Source organism: Drosophila persimilis, unplaced genomic scaffold (assembly GCF_003286085.1).
Source record: "Drosophila persimilis strain 14011-0111.01,24,50 unplaced genomic scaffold, DperRS2 tig00000000-arrow-pilon, whole genome shotgun sequence".
In the NCBI taxonomy this organism is placed as follows: domain Eukaryota; kingdom Metazoa; phylum Arthropoda; class Insecta; order Diptera; family Drosophilidae; genus Drosophila; species Drosophila persimilis.
In genome coordinates, this window is record NW_020825288.1 from 19,424,833 (window position 1) to 19,444,685 (window position 19,853).

General features: G+C 38.8%; 1 protein-coding gene across 3 annotated transcripts in view; it reads right to left on the reverse strand.

Annotated features, from left to right (window-relative positions):
• Positions 1 to 261: 261 nt before the first annotated feature.
• Positions 262 to 19,853, reverse strand: part of LOC6591733 (unconventional myosin-VIIa) — a 51,137-nt gene continuing 31,545 nt past the window's right edge. Inside the window, exons 13-22 of one of the 3 annotated variants that reach the window (XM_026990893.1) lie at positions 17,714 to 18,349; positions 16,896 to 17,119; positions 15,863 to 16,001; positions 12,722 to 13,117; positions 11,232 to 12,207; positions 8,281 to 8,579; positions 6,586 to 6,918; positions 2,515 to 2,925; positions 2,141 to 2,344; positions 262 to 395 (exon numbers count right to left, since the gene is read on the reverse strand). In XM_026990893.1, the coding sequence (XP_026846694.1) occupies positions 324 to 395; positions 2,141 to 2,344; positions 2,515 to 2,925; positions 6,586 to 6,918; positions 8,281 to 8,579; positions 11,232 to 12,207; positions 12,722 to 13,117; positions 15,863 to 16,001; positions 16,896 to 17,119; positions 17,714 to 18,349 (3,690 nt within the window). In that variant the 3' untranslated portion in view covers positions 262 to 323. Of the gene's footprint in view, positions 396 to 2,140; positions 2,345 to 2,514; positions 2,926 to 6,585; positions 6,919 to 8,280; positions 8,580 to 11,231; positions 12,208 to 12,721; positions 13,118 to 15,862; positions 16,002 to 16,895; positions 17,120 to 17,713; positions 18,350 to 19,853 lie in introns of those variants that run through there. The other 2 variants (XM_026990896.1, XM_002016775.2) reach the window with 2 other exon arrangements.

Consider the following 19,853-nt stretch of genomic DNA (forward strand, 5'->3'; position numbering starts at 1 on the left):
GGCAAACGTTTATCTTCTGCTGGTTATGTGGCATCAACTAGACCCGTTTCCGACATTTACTTATAACGTATAAAATATATTGCATATGTTAAATAAATCATAAAATACATACCATACATATACATACATATGTATATACTGAGTTAATATCGGGTATTAAAACGAAAGGAGTATATTTTTAGCAAATTTTTGCAAATTATATTAATTATTATTATAATATAGTTAATATACAATCAACAAGATTTAGTATAATATGCTTTATTGAGTCGGCTAGATTATTTCTCTAAATTGTTTCTTTTTGTTTATTTTATTTTATTTTTTTTTTATTTAATTTTAGTATTTTTTGTTTTTGAAATTTCTGAATATTCCCTTATGAGCGTAGTAATTTGAAAAGCCTGAAAAAGAAATATAATCATTTAATAAAATATATACTTATTTATATGATAGATAATATAGATTGTATGTATAAGGCAGGTTAAAGCTTAATAAAGTCTATTAAATATAAAGGACCGTTTATAGAATTAAGCAGAGTATCATCAATCAAATCAATATTCGATTACAAAATCATATAGCTAGCACTAGGTGCCCTGGCAAACATTGTTTGGCATTGGCAGCAATGTGCTGGCCAATTGTAGTCGGGCGAACGTTCGTTCTTTTTCGTAGATCAGACGCGTTTTTGTTTTGCGCTCCAAATATTTTCCATTTGTTTTGCATAAAGCCTGTTTTCATAAATAAACTTTAATTAACTTCCTAACAAATCTACAATTTGGAAATCTATTCTATTCCGTGCATGCCTTTTGATTTGTGTTAAAACATTATTTATTATTTATTTAACTTATAATTTTTCGGCGTCGGCTTGACTTTGTGTTGTTGCCGTGAGCACGCATTACATTGCATTACATTTAGTTGTTTTATCACTCTCTCCCTATCACCTCAACTTCAATAACTGTTGGTTTGGCACACTGGTCCGATAGTTTTTTGTTCCTGCAAATCAACTACTGCAGGTTAACAAGAAAGCAAAAATAAATACTTCACACCTTTATGAAAACCTCCTGACCCGGAAGAGAATTTGATGCTCGAACTACAGAACATAATGATCGCCACCACTTTGGCAAAAGTAAATATCATAAGTCCAGCTAAAATCGATAGTAATGATTTGGAGGCGATTTTAAATGAAAGTTCCACTAGTATCAGTGTAACCCAATTATTGGGCGCTGCCAATGTGAGGGTACTAGTTGATAAGGAGCTAATAATATTTGTAATTGAGATGGCAAGATCTATCCTTTATCTGTAAGAATAGAACTACTTTCCCTGTCGCCCATAGCGGAGTAATATTACGATTGCCGACAAAAAAAGTCACTTCTTGCAAAGGCACTCCAAATCTTACACAAATCTTACAATCTGCACGCAATCCACCGATCTGCCTCCGGTGCTAGAAGTAGATAAGGGCGTCATAGTAATTAACGATGCCGTCGCCATCGTGATCGTGGACAGGTGTGGCAGCGGGGACCAGAATCAACGCAACGCGACTTCATACCCTACTAAGCTTGCAGTACCTACTGCCCGGCCCTGGAATGCTACAGATTTTGGCTTCTTGGGAAACTTTTCTTACGGAACTCTCCGAAATAAAACTAGGGATCTTGTCCAAATACTCAAAGCAAACGGATGAGACTGTCCTTAAACTGCAATAAGTTGCTCACTACGGCTTAGGCAATGCGAAGGGGCACACGACCATGCGGACGTTTATTAGGTAAAAGTGGGCTGGGATTCGTCCTTCTCTCCAGCTACCGTCAGAACGTAACGTTCTGACCTAAAGGCTAACATGGTTAAAACAAAAATAAAAGTGGTTTTTCGGTACGAATTGCAGGTCCAAATTGTGTGTATTTTATCCGCGTATGTATTTTCTAATGAAAGAATTAAACAAATTTAAGGTTTATGAGGTTTCTGTGAGTTCTACTGAGGACTCATGATAAGCTGACTATTTTACACTGACTACGTTTTGCCTTGCTGTTATAGCCATATTAATTATATCCCTTATATTAAGCAGTAGACTTGCACATTGCTAACTCCTAATAATAGTCCAATAATAGACCAAATGGAAATGCATACATCTTTTAGTGCTCTCAGATTTTTGTCTTACCTGGGAAGTGCTTAAAATCACTTTGGATTGTTTTTTTTCCGTTCCAGTAAATATCATTAATGAATTCAAGTTTGGCGAAAATGATATTATAGACTCATAGTCGTGAGTGCATAGAATATTCCTTGATCGATGCTCCAGCAAGTGAATACCTTTTTGGTCAACTGCTAACCAAAGCATTCGCGGCCAGTTTGAGGTGAAGCTTTGCTAAATTTAATAGATGAATTAATTAAATCTACATTTTTTATGATCTCATAACTTCAATTTGCTATTCTAACTTATATTATTTTCGTTTAGCTCGATCTCAGTTAATTGATAATGATATAATATTGATCTACAATCTATGCTTACTTACTATCTACAATCTATGTACTTACCATTACATCAAAGATTGTGGCGCGATGGAGAGGCCAACTTTGTATTAAATTAAGAAATGCTTTTTTTGCTTCTGCTGGTAACATTCCCCGAAGACTCTGATGATGCATAGCGACGGCTTCGTGAGGAATGTTGGGTACAAATCTTGGTGGCAAGCAGTGACTTGCAACTGCTCGATAGTCATTTAGTATATCACGACAATCACCAAGTTCCAGTTGCCCCTGAAGAGCCGTTAACATAATTGCCTCCATCTCAGTTATTGGATAACGTTCGCTTCGTAGACTATGTAGATTTTGATGGTAAAGCAACTCTTTTTCAACTGTATCATCCAAATTAATGTAATTGTCGCAAAATAAATGTTTTTTGAATAGGAAGATATAATTTTGTTGTCGTGAACTTAAAGCATTACTTTGCTGAAATATAAAAAAAAAACGTAATATTCAATACTCATTTTTGGTAATTTTAATATATTTGCTAGCTAAAGCCTTAAGTGTTCTTAATATTCTCTGATTCTTTAACGCATTTTCATATTTTAAGGCTTTTAATAGGATTTGTGACGCACACAATCGGAGTCATAGCCTATTAATAATGGCGAATATAGTATTATAGAATGGCATGGTTGGTAACACTACGTTAAAAATTAGTACGGATCTGTAAAGAAGACGAGCGATGGGGAGCACACCAGAACCCCGCAGGACCCTACTCCAGAAGTATAAAGCCCCTGTTGCTAGAGACGAGCCAGGCCACGAGTCCGGTGGCGAGGAAAAGGGTGGCATACCAAAAACGCATTCCGCATGCGATCCCGTTGCAAGGATCACCGCACTCCCACTTACTCTTTCCGTATCTCGGCCATCGGCCAGCTTACCCGCGAATCCAGCGCCGGTAGATATTCGCGGCAACACGCACTGCGAGAAATATTTGCATCTCATCGGACGTAACGGAGAATTTGGTAAGTCTTATTGGTTATTTTTATTTATTTTTATAAATTATAAAAATTATATTCTACAAATATGAATGTTTTATAAAAGCTTTGTATATTCGATTTGTGGTGACAGTGGATATGTGTAACACCTAGAAAGAATCGTTTCCGTCCCCCGATTTTAAACCAAAAAAATCAATATGTCCCTTTTGAGTACAACGATACAAAACGACATAAAATATATTGTATAATATCCATAAATTATACGCTCAAATATTTACTGACTGAGTACCGAGTGTAAAGTATAGCCGCGGCTTTTGCCGCTGCTCACAACGCTCCCCCTCGATTCATTTCATTCCATAGATTCAAGTTCATAACATTACTATTGTATGTGCACTGTTTGATGTACAATAAAAATGGATTCAATTATTAATAATTTAATTTCTTCTCTTTGTGAGGAAATTAAGTTCTTTACAAAATAAGTCCTATATTATTTTAGTTTACAATTATCTGCACCCGGTAAGGTGGTGTCCTGACTTCTCTTCCGTAGAAAATAGCAGTTAATAAGATTCTATGCGACCTATAAATTCATGGTCGAATGGTTAAATCTGGCAATAGTCAAACCTATACTACTCTACGGAGTTACAGCGTAGTTACAGGCTATCGAAAAGCACGATCACCACACAACTATGCAAAGTTCAGCGACCAGCCGACCCTTTACATCAGTGGATGCCTTCGCACCACTCCAAATGATGCGTTAAATGATATCTTATGGGTCCGGGGCCTTGATCTTGCAGGCAATGAGCTTCCAAAGGATTCTGACCAATGGGTACTACAACACATAAGTCACTCATCCTTACCAAAAAAACAGCAACATAGTCACAGGAAATACGGACTTCCAAGTACCACAGATACTCCTTTCAATACAATCATCCCTCACAGAGACTAATGCCTCGAGGGACTCCTAGGCCCAAAGGGGGCCATAAACATCTTCAGGGATGAATCGAAGCCGGACAGAAAAGTCGGAGGAGGAATCTCAGTTAGATATAAGGAACTACTTCAGGCTCCCAGATCACTGTAGTGTCTTCCAAGGGGAAGTCATTGTAATCAGTGATGTACTCAACCCAGTTAAACATTTATAGCGATGGCCAAGCTGATATTACATCACTAAATGGCCACGAATTTGTAGCAATTTGCTATCAGCCTTATATGGGTCCCGGACCATTGACATTGAGGGTAATTGAGGGCAACTGCATAGCAGTCGAGTTGGCCAGATCCGGTACTACAATCCCCTTTCTCCAACATAGGGAGGATATTCGTATGCCAATGACCACCTGTAAGCTTATCATAATAGACGATAGGTGGCAATTAGTTCCACGTTGTCGCATATCTCGGCAACATGGCCGACCGCAGACAGGAAGCGCAACTCTGAGCTCGGCAAACTTAGCAGAAAGAGGTGAAGCGTAGTCAAACTTCCCCTCACAGGACATTGGCTAGTGGGCGACCACGCAAACAGAATAGGTGCCACATTTAATAACTTTTGCAGTAGCTACAGAGATGAAGAAGAGGAAGAGACGGTGGAACACCTGTTCACGGCCTTCCTAACTGACATTTCAGAGTTGTCTAAACTGTGATCACAAACTTTGTAAGAGCATTCGGATGGGATAACTGTCTCATAATGCAGGAAAAGGAAGATCGCCAGCGGTACCACAACGGGCCGAAACCGACCCAAGTGTGACAGGCTGCTATCGAGCCTCACAGCCGCCTCTACCTAACATAACTGAGTCTAGATTTTTAACCGCTGCTTTTGTTTTTATGTCTGGCTTATAAGCTGGCATATGATCTCTGCTTTTGAGTGTCCGATGCAAACGTTTGATGAGTTCATTTGCCTAAGAGTTATATGCAGTTGTGCGCAAATGATCAAAACCAAGTAGTCGTAATGTTTCGCTAAACAGTTTCGATTCAAATTGCCTCCTAAAGCGAGAAATCCATGTAGTTTTGGCAGCTCTTCGCCCAGAAATTCCTGTAATCCTGGAGCCATGTCGGGAAGCCACGGGTCGGACTTCGATGACGAAGTCTTTGAACGGTTCGCCTAGCACTTGTTAACGGTCCTTGATCCGGTCTTCCAGTTGCTCGAAGTACAGGGGAGGCAGGAAGAAGGCTAGGAATTGTTGGGACAGGGTTGGCCTGTCGTAGAGAGTGTGGATCGGGGTATTAAAAGGTGTATATAGACGCGGGGTGGGGTAGTGTTGCTGCCTCGTCTCTTTGAAATGAACTTACGCAGCGGGTTACTTAGATTTGTGGTTTTAACTTTGTTCTTAACTAAATTCTTAGCACTTTTATACTCTTAGATTCGTACAACGTCTGTACTCGGAGCCGGGTTTCTTCGTAAGTGGCACCTATTTATACGCCTGTGGTCTCTGTGTCAGCGGGGTTGAAATGCACTTCCGTGTTTGGGTGCACTTCGCTGTTTTGGCGATCCTGAATTGATCTGGTTCCCGTTTCTTCGCGCTTTGGCGACCTGGCGGGTTTGTCGTTGGGTGTTTGTCATAAGTTTCCACGATGACATCTTGTGTAGTCGATGAACCGGGAAGATTGCACCCGGCCGGTTGCTTGGTCTGGAGTGGGGGAAGTTTACGTGACCTGGTGTGTTTGGTCAGCGTTCGTGGAGTCGGCGCGTGTTTAGTATACGTGTATGAAGAGGGCGCCAGTGCGCCCTGACGGGCTTGCTCGGTGGTTTAGGATGGCTCGCGTCTCGGTAGTAGGTTGTGGCTTATTGTGCGTTGAGGGAACTATTGTATCGAACCCTTTAAGGTTCGTTCCAAGTGAGATCTAACAGGACTATGAATACAAAATTTGGTTGCTCTAGCTCTAATGGTCTTTGCGATTTGTGGATGCCGCAGAATTTCGTCTTTTGCGGGGCGGAAGGGGGTGCGGTGAAATTTTTTATACACACATCCACATTCAGAACAAATCTAATATTTGCCTCTACTCTTCGATTACCGGGTATAAAAACCAAATTTCATTAAACAATTTCGGTTTGGTTCGAAGTGTAAATATGGTGTCGCAAAGTGTAATTCGACTTATAACTAATTTGAATAAAATATGACGGTCACGGAAATGTTAAAGTACTTGTTTAAAACAAAAGTCTTACCTGATATTGTGTTCCTTGTTGTGATGTACTCCGATATTTTTCCCATTTGGCCATTACATCACAAACTTTCTCCTCTGATAAAAGACTTCTTTCTGTATTTCCTATTACTTCATAAATGGAATACCCCTTTGAGTTATCTTGCAGACCTATTTTTTTTTTTATAATTTCCATTACATCATTTGCTGTAGAACTGGGCTGAAATTCGATTGAATAATATTGGCCATCCATAAAATAAAACTTTGAGTAGCATGGCCTTCGATTAGTAGTACATAGTATCTCCTCGCAGCTTGGAGTCCACTGACGACGTCTTGTGCCTTGAGTTCTAAAAAAGCACTATAAAGTAGAAAAATTATATCAGAAATCAGGAAGTATTACAAAAAGAGAACAATCCAAATCTATCAAAAAATGGGCCGTCAGCCATCGGGTGCTACAGAGGGATAAACGGATGACGAGTCGGCTTGTCACAACTGTAAACTCGGAACGGGGCACAGGCGCACAGTGGGGCATTCCGCCGTTTCAGCTTGCTAAATTAATAACTTCTGAACAAATAAAGATATCTTCATAAAACAAACTGCATTTAAAAGAACAATTTTGCAAAATTGCATCTGCTTAAGTACATTATGCTTATCTATTTTGACTTTTCCCGAGTTTTCAGGTTAACAATTAGTTTAAAAATAGCACCCATCTCATCGTCAATGTGGTGTTGTATAGTGTAATGGGCTAATTTACAAATAATCTTGAAATTGTGAAAACAAACATAGAGCACGATGGTAGCTGAAATCATGGACGACATCATAATATGAGTAGATTTTAACGCTGGATTTGAGGGAAAGAATTGTAAGATATGGGAATGCGCATTTGCCGTTAGCTGCAAACGGTGAAAGCAACAAATTGCAAGATCGGCGCTGCAGTTCAGCCCGACTACATCGACCGCTAAAGGGGCTCTCCGCCGCCGCCACTTCGGCAATTACCTTGATCTGCCGCCGCCACTTCGGCAATCACCTTGATCTGGCGCCGTCGTCTATTTTAGTTCTATGCTAGCCCCTCTACGCATTGGTTTGCATATCGATCTCGCCTAAATTCTATCTGGCCATAGCAAACAATCGGTTTCCGCTAAGCCACCAAAATTAAATACGAATTATAAAGATTAAACCAAATTCTCTTTTCATTTTTGAAACACATAGGTGCCAAAAAAGCTTGGCATCATCTATAAAACCATTGTAGATATATGTATATATAGTTATAGTGTATATATAGTTATTTTCTATAGTTCCGAGTTGTTAATTTTCTCGTATCTTCAGAATTGTGGATGCCACAGATATTTTTTCTTTTAGGAGTCGGAAGGGGCAGAGCGAAATTTTGAAATACATTTGTAACAGTGCAATGTCGCAGTAGTCTGGATATCAAATTTCGTTGCTCTAGCTCTTATAGTTTTTGATAACTAGGCGTCAAACAAGACGGACGGACAGACAGACAAGGCTATAGGCTATATAACATATATATACTTTATAGATCGAAAACGTTTCCGTCTAAGCGTTACACAGGTCCACTTTCCCTACACTCATTTTGAATATCGGGTAGAGCAAAACGGTACCCACACCCGAACCACTTTCCCTACAGCTAAACCCTGAAGTGCCAGAAACTTCCCTGATATCAAAAAATAAAGGCTGAACCGAATATTGAATTGCTACTTACGTTTTCAGCAAATCTTGCGTATTTACCCTCTTCGGACATATAGTCACTGGCACATCGTTTTAAATGGGCAATCAAGTATTTCCGAATTGATTTAATAGATGGCAAGATAACACTGCATGCCACAGATAGAAGTGCCCAATTTTTTAAATTTATTCTTGAGTTAGCATCTGGATGATCTGTTGTTTGTTTAATCAGCTGAAGATAAAGTTCGTTTAGTAAAGATTCTTTTTTCATGCATTTATCCATTATGGATTGTACAATCCGTATATGTTCATCTTCTGCTCTTTTTATAGTTTCGCCTGTAAAGAGAGGTTAAGGTATGACGTTTTAGATTTTTTATAATTTTTGTATGCCCATTAACCAACTATAAACGGCTAACGAATCTAGTAACTACATTACACATATGTACATAGGCTGCCTTCTATATCCGGTAGCCTTGGCTTTTTTTAGTACGACCAGGATACAATTTCCACTTCCATTTAAAAGATTGTAGTTAAATCATTGTAACACAGGAAGTGATACAAATCTCAAGAACCAAACGAGAAGAGCATGCTAATTGCACCAACAACAACTCCCACTACGCCACCTCAGTCAGAACCTCATAACCAAAAACCTTTATAATTATACTCATCTGGGTCCTTACCTCTGTCCCCTATCACCTCAGTCTAACTTACAGACAAATATCCTCTGATTTACACCCCGCACTACGACTCTAACGACATATCCCACTACCTCAAACAAACTGACCTCCACAAAAAAACCTCTACTTGGTATCAACTAGAAACACTACACTAGAAAAATGAGTAAAACCAACATCCAAATACGGATTATACTTTTCTACGACAATCCGAACTCTCAAACATCGCTCCCCTAAATAGATTTTATTACCGCCCAAAATATTGCGTTCAAAATATTTAGTGGTCAGTTATTTTCGAAACCGAAAGAGGGTGATGAAGTCTTGTTTAAGAGATACATCCTTCTTATTCTGCATGAGAATAATTAAAGATTTCAAATGGAGGATTACCCTTATTTTCATTTTACATTGGAAAACGCAGTCAACCTAATTTCAAAACTTGCCACCATGTTTAACAAGTTGTTGAGAAATTAGCCGCTTATCTTTCTCTTCTATAGTTTCTTATTGGTTCATTTTCTCTCTTTCCCGAATCATATGCTCATCATTGTACGCTTAAGCATCTATTTTTATGCTCATCATTGTGTTGTTATTTCCTATGTAGACCATAACATGCATAGCCAAAAACTGCAGCTGCTCACGCATACATTGGGACCGTGGTCTTCCAATTCCCTTTTGCTCGACTGCTTTTCGTGAAGTTGAGTCATTCCAAAATTCTAGTTAAAACCAAATGCCTGATCATTTTAAAATACATTGAGTGATATATTTTACCACTTTTTCGTCATGAATAGAATGTACTCTAACCTTTACTGAAGCTCGGGAAATTTCACAGCGCTCATATGGGAAAAAGTGACTTAATTCTCATGATATTTTCCATAGGTGCCATAGGTGACCGGAGCAGTTGTGAGAATGGTCACGGCAACTGGAATAAACTTCTGTAGAGCACTGTTTAACGTTTATTTCAGGGACAAAACCAACTTCAGGAAAATATTCGGCATTCAACGGTACCCGTAGAGTTACATTGTGAGAAAAACCCAATTCCTACGTTCTCTGAAAGATACTAGAATTGGTATCAGTTAGGCTCAGTAAACAAGAAGAGTAGTTATTTTAAATGCCAAAAGTTTCATTATTTTAAGTCCTATTCGAATGATGTCTCTTATAAATTATATAAATATAAATCTCAATTATAAAAACGCATGTGAGATGCTCGATAATCGTTGTAACAAAACATGGCTGATTGCTCGCTCGTTCATTCAAAAATTTCTTTCGTTGCTAATTGCAAAAAGTTCAATCATCGCCGAGCATGCGTGGTCTAGACTCAAAACTAGACTCTGAATGCAAAGAAGTTTGGGCTAAGTCAAGTGAGTCGCGCAAAGAAAATGTGAACTTAAATGACCTGTTGTCTTTCTCTTCGCTTGTTGCGGTGTCTTGGAGTCCTACCAAGATCCAAACAGATCATACACCCACTGTGCCGAATAGACGTCCTTATCATGTTGACGTGCCTAATACGCCGGTTAGTGATTGTGTATGTTGTCACAGGCAACACAGATGCAGAAGGAATAAATCGCGTTGGACGCATTGCCAACTCGATGACGATTGCGATGAACAACATCCTATAATTCTCTCAAGGGAATGCCTAATCGTTGTTTTAAAAGTTGGATATTAACACATCACCTCGCTACACCCTGGAATGGAAATATCGTATTTTTGAACTTTGACCTCAAGTCGGATCCTCTAACGTTGTCGAATCGGGCTGAAACTTTTTATTTTATTGTGTTATAAAAAAACAAAAATTTTTAGACCCTGAGACTTTTGATTCCGACACATTTTTTTTCGCCCATACCAATAATCGCAAGCCTATTACTATTCTACTGTAATTAGTTTTACCTTTATTTATTGACTGTCTTTAAATCTTATAATTTGGAGCTAACTTAGCGGAGGCATTATTTATAAGCTTAATAAGCGTGAGAAAAACTGTCGTATACACAGTGAATCATATTCCTTGCGCCGTCGAGTTATGTAAACTTAACGGGTGCACTTATGATAGCTCGAGGCATAATCGAGTGATCGTATTACGTCGCACATGAATTATGCCTGAAGCTTGATTTTACGTAAGCATAGCAACAAAGTGTACAATGTGTGTTCATCCAAATATACTAGGTACAGTGTGTACTCTTTATATGTATATTACTACAATACATAATGGTGTCGGAGCAATTCATGGGACATACTCGTTATATGTAGTTTTCTACACATTTATTTTCGAGCTCTGTGTTTGAATGTGTTATTGGTTAAATGGTTGATTTATTTTAAGACTTACCAGATGTTCCAAGTCCAGAAAAGGTTAATATCGAATCGAAAATTTGGACCATAACTGATTCGTCTTGGTCAGAAAGTGAGCTAAGACAAAACGGAATTTGTTGTTTACTAAAAGCCCAAAACGAATGTGAAAATCCTTTATATGTTTCACCATGATCTTGGACGTTATCTCTTTGCTCAGTTCTTAATTTTTCAATCCGGTGCTTTGACAGACGTCTTAGCGTGTTTCTTAAAAACCCGCCTAGCTCTTGAGGCTTTCGAACTATGTTCATGTCTATCAATTGCCTTCTGCTTATTACAACATTCTGATATAACCTCGATCTATCTTCATGGGTAGTTCCCTTATTTTTTTTTGAGCAATCGGTAATATTTAATATCCAGTTCGATAAAGAAGGACAGTACGAAATAATTAAAGAGCCGATTTCGTCTTTTTGTAACGTCTCAAAAACAAAACACTTTTGTGAATCTATCAATGAACTTCCATCACGAAATTGCTGGACCGTTTGGTGAGTATTACGATTAAGTGATATAGTTATAAAACTATCACTAGGATCCAACATAATTGATTCGATATCGACGTATTTAAATTGGTAAATAATAAACTTGTCCTCCGGTTGAATAAACATTATTCCATCACAGTTAACTCCAAGAATAATATTGTTAACAAAGCTCCAGTATCCTTTGTAAATAACATTGTACATTGTTGTGCCATAAAGCGGGTACTGCATTACACAACTTAAATATAGTACTTTTGCAGTTAATTCATTTCTTGATGATCCGTATTGTCTATGAGCTTGAGCTAGAATTGGTATCCAGAATTGTTGCTCTCTAGTCTTTGATATTCGACATGGTAAAAAGTTATTGATGTCGGAATAATATTCCGGCTTTGGTTGATTCGAAGGATCTCCTAATGACACTTGAGCTTGCAGTCCAGCTAGTTGAAGAGCCACTTTTTCGCTCACAGGGAACTCGTCACTCTATAATGAAAATAAAATCACCTTATTGAACATTTGATCCAATTTTTAAATCTATCAATTAATCATCGTTACTTCCAAACAAATACCAGAATCCAATTAACTTACTTTTATTGTCTTTCTGACACGCGATTGATATAGATAATTTCGGTACTTTTGTATTTTTTTTGTGTTATTATTTTAATAAATTACTGAACTTAATATTTACTTGGTGTTCATTATAGTAATTTCATAAAATCGTAAATTAACTTCAGCTTATTTGTGACATTCAGGTTAGGAATTAGGCAATACAAAGTTAATCTAGTAATTAATAATTGCACGTGACAATGTCAACTTTCAAAACTTCGCTGCGGGTGTCACAATTCAAATTTTTATTTATTTTTATCGTAGAAAATACGAAAATTAGATCAAAATTTTCGATTTTAGTAAAATGTTTATATTTCAGTAAATGTTTATTGCAAAAGTAATAAACAATTTGTAGAAATCTAACTTTCAACTAAAAATTAGGATGGCTTACCTTAACAACGCTGTATACTGCTTGCGAATATAACATACTAACTTCAACGGGATCTTGTGATAGTTCATGCGTCGACTTAAATAATCGCTTTTTAAATACAAATCTATTTTCTCCAGAAGTAGATCCATTTGAGATACGTTTTAATGTGTTACTTGAAGTTTGTTTTATTTCCCATGCCGAAATTATATCATATAAGTAATCGAAACTTTTAATGTGTTCTTCGCCATCTGGGCGAGATTGATATATGGCCCAACCTTCAATAGTAGTTAAGTTAAGTTTATCAGCAAGTTTCTGCACTGCATCTCCTGCTGTGTCGGTCGGGTGAACATCTATAGCTTTTGTACGTGCATCCAAGAAAAAAAAACGGCAAACAATAGTTCCAAGTCGTCGCATTGCCTAAAAGTTTTAACATATAATTATCAAAATTATTAATTTGGCCGTCGCAAGAAATGAAAAGCCGTTGTGTGGTATATAGATGTAGGTGTGTTTATTGTTTGGGGGGTCGCGCGGTGGATCGGACACGAAAAGTACGTGAGAATGCGTGTGCACCCATACATTCAAATAAGTTGGAGGCACAACAGAAAACAGAAATTAGCATCTTCATCAGATCTCTGAGAACGAAAAAAGGATACAAACACATATTTTGGTCGAAAAATATAGTGCGTGTGTACTAACACATACAAAGATGTTCTCTCTGCGTTCGCTCATGATGACGCGACAGTACCCGAACGTCAGAGCCGATGTCTCTGGGATTCTCAGACTGGTAACCCATTGTGTGACGTTTCGTAGTATGAACTGGCACAGCTATATACTTTATGGTTAGTGGTATCGCCCACCGAGCGTATCGATGTTGCGGTAGATAACAACTCTCGCTCTTTGTTTTTTAAATACTTATTAAATTATTAATATTAAATTACTAATTATTCAATGCTTATTGTCGGGTCAAGAAGCATAAATATTGTAAATTATTTCTAGTGGTGCGGCCCAAAGGAAATGCATTTTGTTGTTGATTGTCCTTTCCAACGACCACTGTAAAGATCATTTTGTTACCGCTTATGAGGCTGGAAAAAACCCTCTAGCTGAACCCTCCACGAGGGTGACGGCTGGGCAATGGACATTGCATTATCCCGGGCGAGGGCATTATCCTCTCGAAAAATATTAACCGGTATGGACCTTCGGGCCAAACATGGAGGCTGAAAAGGAGCAAACACGGGTTGGGATGTCAACCCAAACGTCGGTGAAAAGCGTGACTGCTACCACCGGTCGGGCACGGGGAAAAGCAATCCTCTCTGCGTGTCACCAGTGGTCACACCTCGGGGAGGGCGGGAGCAGGCCATGTCAGTTGTAATACTACTGCTACAAAAACGACGCGTTGCAGGGTGAGCCGCGCGGCTGCCGTTGTCGACACAGACTCGGACCCGGAGAGCGAGCTATCCATTAGCAAGGCAGAAGAAGAAAGCAACGCTCGATCGAGAGTGCTGCCAAAGACACTCCGGCGAGCAAGCGGCAACGCGGGCCCAAGGTGGCCACCCCCCAGCCGAAGGCAAGAAGCCAAGACAGAAGGCCATGAGCGAAGTGTCTAAGAGACATCTCATTGTAGCCTTGATCGACCGCAGCGACGAGAACGCGAAGATGACGGCGGCGCAGTGGAAGTCAGTCCACGCGCAGCTCGTTGAATCACTGTTCACGTGAATGGAGGAGGACCCCAGCGCTCTCATGCCCACGTTCGATGGAGCGGGATGGCTGAACGGGGTCAACATTCAACGACCCAACGCAGCAGTGGCTGGTGCAGAAGGTGCCCCTACTGGAAGCTCTGTGGGAGGGGGCCAAGCTGGAGGTGGTAGATAGAGAGCTGATCCCGTCCATACCAAAGGCGAAGTTGCTCTTCCCCATTGCTGTCCAGGGGGAGCGATCTGCTGACTGGAAGGTTTTGCATGCGAGAAGCCCATTACCCAACAAGGGGGGCCAGCATGTGATCCCAAGTTCGGGAAGATGGCGTAGGTGCTGAAAAAGCGCTGATCGGCGCTGCAGTTCAGCCCGACTACATCGAATAGTTAAAAATAAGAAGAAACTGATGGAAGCATTTATCACCGACGTAAGATCGGTGTTCGGTGAGAGTTTGAGGCCTGAGAGAAACAGAATAGACTAACAGATAAGTTAGCAACAAGAGGTCAACCTAAATGGTGGACGCAAGAGGACACCTGGAGAAAGTTTTCGACTAGTATCCTGCGGATCGCACCACCATCGAAGAGACTTGGAACTTGTTCAGGAGGAGGGCGGACGTTGTACGCATACTGTTTACGAAGCAGTAAAACTGTTTAAGGTCCTGAGAAAAACGTATCCTGCATCGAGATATATAGTTCTTATAGAATTTTTCATTAAGAACTGAAAAGCTGGACCGAGCTATTACATATCGAGAGTGAGAAGAAGGAGAACCCATTTTATATAAAGTCTTGATTTTAAGTTTTTTAGACTGGATTACTCCTAAACCAAAGAGGTTTTCTATATCTAATTGGACAAGAAATGGAACCAATAGTCAAGCTGTCAACAGCTGTGCGTCCTTCCCGTTGAAAATTTTGTTCGGAGTAGCCTCTAATAGATCGAGTTTTTCGTAGATTACAGATACCACAGAGTTTCGCGATTTGAGAGGGTAATTCCACAACAACTGCTTACTCTAGCTTTTAAAGTATAAAAACAAAATTTAGAAATCCTAAAAAAAACAACCACTCTCTTGATGAATTTAATACTATCTATACTGAGGCAGAATGTGCCATCCCGCCCGGTCTCCTTTGAAAGTTTTTTTCTGCCATACATTAATTTGGTTGTTGTTTTGAACTGAGCGTACACCTATTTTCTTTTAGTACATTGAAGTAGATCTGTAATGATATCCAAATCTTCGGGAATGCAATATTGCATGCTCCCGTGTAGGAAAAGTAAAAAGTTATTGTATACCCTCAAGAACTGTAAAAATTAATGCTATACGACCGTATACTATGTTTGTTACTCATTTTTTTTTATTTATATCTATAACACAATACAAATAAAAATGTATACATTTTGTTACTTTGGAAACACGTTAACAAAAGAAACACGCTTAGGAAAAAATTATTTTTTTTTTAATATATGCCAGCTTTTACTTACCGCAACTTCGACACTAGATGGTGGATAGACTCGAGTAGACACCTTTGTACTTTTGCAGTTATCGAAGCACCACTGGGCATATTGCCTTAGTTTTCCTTCTAATATTTTTAAGTTATTTTTTAAAAATGACACGTAATATCTGCAATGTGTTAAAATAATATAATATTATTGAATATTTTAAAATATCCTTTTAATATCGAACTAAGAGACTTAAACTAGCACTCCAATTATTTTTCTTTCGACTTACTATGAAATGCTACATTTAGCTTGAAACAACTTACGCTATGAAAAGACAACTGATTTATGAGGCATAGCATCAATACTGATTCATGGCTATTGAAAATAAGACAGAATTATCTGTTACATGTTGATCATAAAATCCAGAGAGCTTAATTACACTGTGCGACAGTCATTTCGTACTTTGCACGATACAAAAATTAGGATATATGTAGGCCTAAATTAGTAGATTACATCCTCGTACTTTGAATTTCCACTATCCTTTTGCATTTTGCTGAAGAAACATTGCGAGTCTCCAGGAAACAAGAACAGAGAGTACTCTTTTCCAAAACCTTCACTATGCAAATTAACATCAGCCGGATCTCCGATCTGAAACATGGATGTGGCCAAATTGGACTGTTCGGGTCAGCAGCCGAAGAAAAACCGTAAGTTTAAGCATTGTTATTGTTTGAGCATATTGAGCCGCCTATGTTGTGCAAACGTTGACATTCTGCAGAGCTGCTGCGCTCCCCCCCAATGAGGGGGGGACCTGCCGCATTACCTACGGTGGCAAAGCGGCGCGAATTCGCCAAGAGCGAGAGAGTGAGCTTTTTTTGCGCTCCCGCTTTTCCCTAGCCTAACTTACACTAGACTTCATAAGATTCGATCCTAATAACCATTATAATACAGATCATACGCCAAATGGCGCTACAGGTTTAAAATGAAAAAAAATGTATTTTTTTCTAATTCTTGACTGCGAAATGCAACCCTTGGTGTTGTTATAAAAACGTTTTACTTCAGCTAAATAATAAATTACCTGAATAACAATTTACTTGGCTGAAAAGCGACAATTAGAAGACACATTAGCAACCATATTCGATCAGTCCATTCTACATTTGGATTATTGGTGGATTGTCGAATGCATTGTACAAATATTTCGTCACGTATATCTTCTCTTTCAATGCCCAGTCCAATAATATATTGAATAATTTGAAGCTCTCGCTCTGCATTCAGCTCACCACGCATATATTTCCATAATTCCTAAAAAGAGAAAAATCTTAGTGAGTGAAATTTGAAACGCCCATAAAGAATATATTTTTTTGATAAGGATGATAAGGATGATAAGGATAAGGGTCAGCCGCCGAAGAATGAATTAGGAAGTAAATTTAAGCATTGTAATTGTTATTGTATGAGCAGAGTGAGCCGCCTATGTTTTGCAAGCGTTGATGGTTTGCAGAGCTGCTCCGCTCTCCCGCTAAAGGGGCTCTCTGCCGCCGCCACTTCGGCAATCACTTTTGATCTGCCGCCTTCGTCTTTTAGTTCCATGCTAACCCCTCTGCGCATCGGTTGCATACCTCTTACCTATCTGGCCCTAGCAAGCAATCAGTTCTCTTTTTATTGTTGGAAATTAATAGGTGTCAAAAAAGCTTGGAATCTCAATCACCCCCAACTAGTCGAATTAGTCTGAATCGATTATCACTAATTTATTAATTATCACTAATAATTATCACTATAATGCTACTTAAAATAACGAGAGAGAGCAAAGCAACTTTTTCTTTATGTCTGTATATTTCAGCTTATAGTTGTTAGACATCAAGAATTTACAAAAAAAAATGAAAATAAGAATGTACTTACTCGAAAAATATTACAGGCCAGTATAACATTTTCTGGATCAAACATATGAATATGTGATGTTGGGATTTTATCAGATTTCGAAAATGCGATCATTTCATTCTTAGAAATTGTGTCAGAATTTTTTTTCCCTTTTCGAGTTAATGTAGACATTAGCGTACCATCAAGTAAAAGTTCATGTTGATTGAAATAATTTTCAGCAAACTCTACCATATTGTAATGGGAATCATCGCTAAATATCTCTTTTTGATTTTCCCCATTACAGTGTAGCTCTTGAAGTTTCTTTTCAACTCTTTGTTTTCTTCTTTGTTCTCGTTCATCACCAATATGAAATTTTACCAATAAAGGAGACGAAGGTATAATAATCTCCGTCTTTCTTTCTTTATTTGATTGCCCGCCAAGTATATTCATGTCACTTTTTGCCACATTCGTCGAAGATCCTAAATCCGCAGGTTTTACTGCTTCATATATTGGCTCAGGTTTTAATTCATTTTTAAGAGTATTTATTTCACTTGTAGTTACAGGCGGTGGCGGTGGTGGCATTGTTGGTTCTGGAAGTGATGGAACGCCCTTACTAGTTATAGATTTTCCCTGATCACGTTCAACAAGAGCTGACTCCTTCTGCATACAAACTTCTATCTAAAATTAAAAAACAATGTATATTAATTTTCTATGATGATTTATTTATTTACTGAGTAAATTAGATAACCTTTGAAGTAGGCAAAAAGTGGCGAAAGTAAATGTTAAAGGATTGCTAGATTTCTCAGTAGCAGATTGGAGACAGGATTTGTCGTGGTCGTTTCGTGAATACAAAATATTCCTTTACGGTAATCAAGCTGAAGCCATCTTTAGTGGGCAGTGTGTTCTTATTGCTTGCCGGAGATATAAATCGATTTCATTTTTTCAACATTCCAGTCCTGGTCTGGAAAGTGAAGACCCTAAACGGTTCATGCAAGGAATAATTCGATCTACAAAGTGGAAGGAACAACGGTATACAATTTCTAGTAAGTCTAATAGGAATCGTGAAGTTTATGCGGCTCAACAGATTAGGGCTGTCTATTTCACCCCTGATCAAGTTGTGCATAAAAATCACACCAAGCATTTTTCTACGGTTAACTAAGGATGGGAGGTTTACTAATAGCAGTCTACTAGAGTAAGATGGGAGTCTCACACCTTCATCCCAGTTAAGGCCCCACAGAGCAAAGAGTAGAAAGTTTTTCTGTACTGATTCTATACGGTCGTGGTGTACTTTGTACTGAGGGCACCATACACAGGAGCCGTATTCTAAGGTCGGACGAACGAGCGACGTATAGAGAGTCTTTCTTATATAGGGGTCGTCAAATTCCTTTGACCACCTCTTTATAAACCCAAGCACGCCCATGGCCTTATTTACCATGGTAGAAATGTGTTCGGAACACTTTAACTTGAGGTCTAACATAACACTGTAAAGAAGCGATCTTGGGTGGGGTACATATCTCAATCTACTCTAGGCTCGGAATTACAGCAATGTTTATAATTTGCCGGGACTCCCAAGTCGAGCATGTTAATGTCAGTGTCTAGTTTTCCAAGGTCAATGTTCCTAAAGTCTCTATAGAAGGTAACATAGTCATGGTAGTCAGGATTGATGTCGTAGGTCATGAAAATAAGGACATGTTTTGAATACCCTGGCACTGTGAGTTGATCATAGAGTAACAATTTTTCGGTGCTGTCAACAAAAAATAAGTCTAATAGTGTGTTTCTGGTTTTTGTAAAGTGTGTACGTGTTTATTGGTAGTTTACAACATTTGAACCAAGACTGAACAGGGTATCTGGCAACAAATTGGACAAACTTTCTGGACAAAGCTTTAAAGTCTACGCGATAGAAATATCGAGGTTGAAGGCAAACAAGGCACTATCGGGCACACACAAGCTGTGTTAATTGTCCCCATTTCTAGATGACCAACAAATCTTACGAGTCAGAGGACCACTCAGAAATGCAAGGCACCTTCCAATGAGCCAGCGAATAATTATTATTCCCAATCATAATCCCTTTACCGATCTCGTCGTGCATAATACACAACGCCCAGCACTCCACGGCGTCCCTGAATTAACGCTGGCCACAATTCGACACAAATTCTGGATAGTCAACGGAAAACCAACTGTC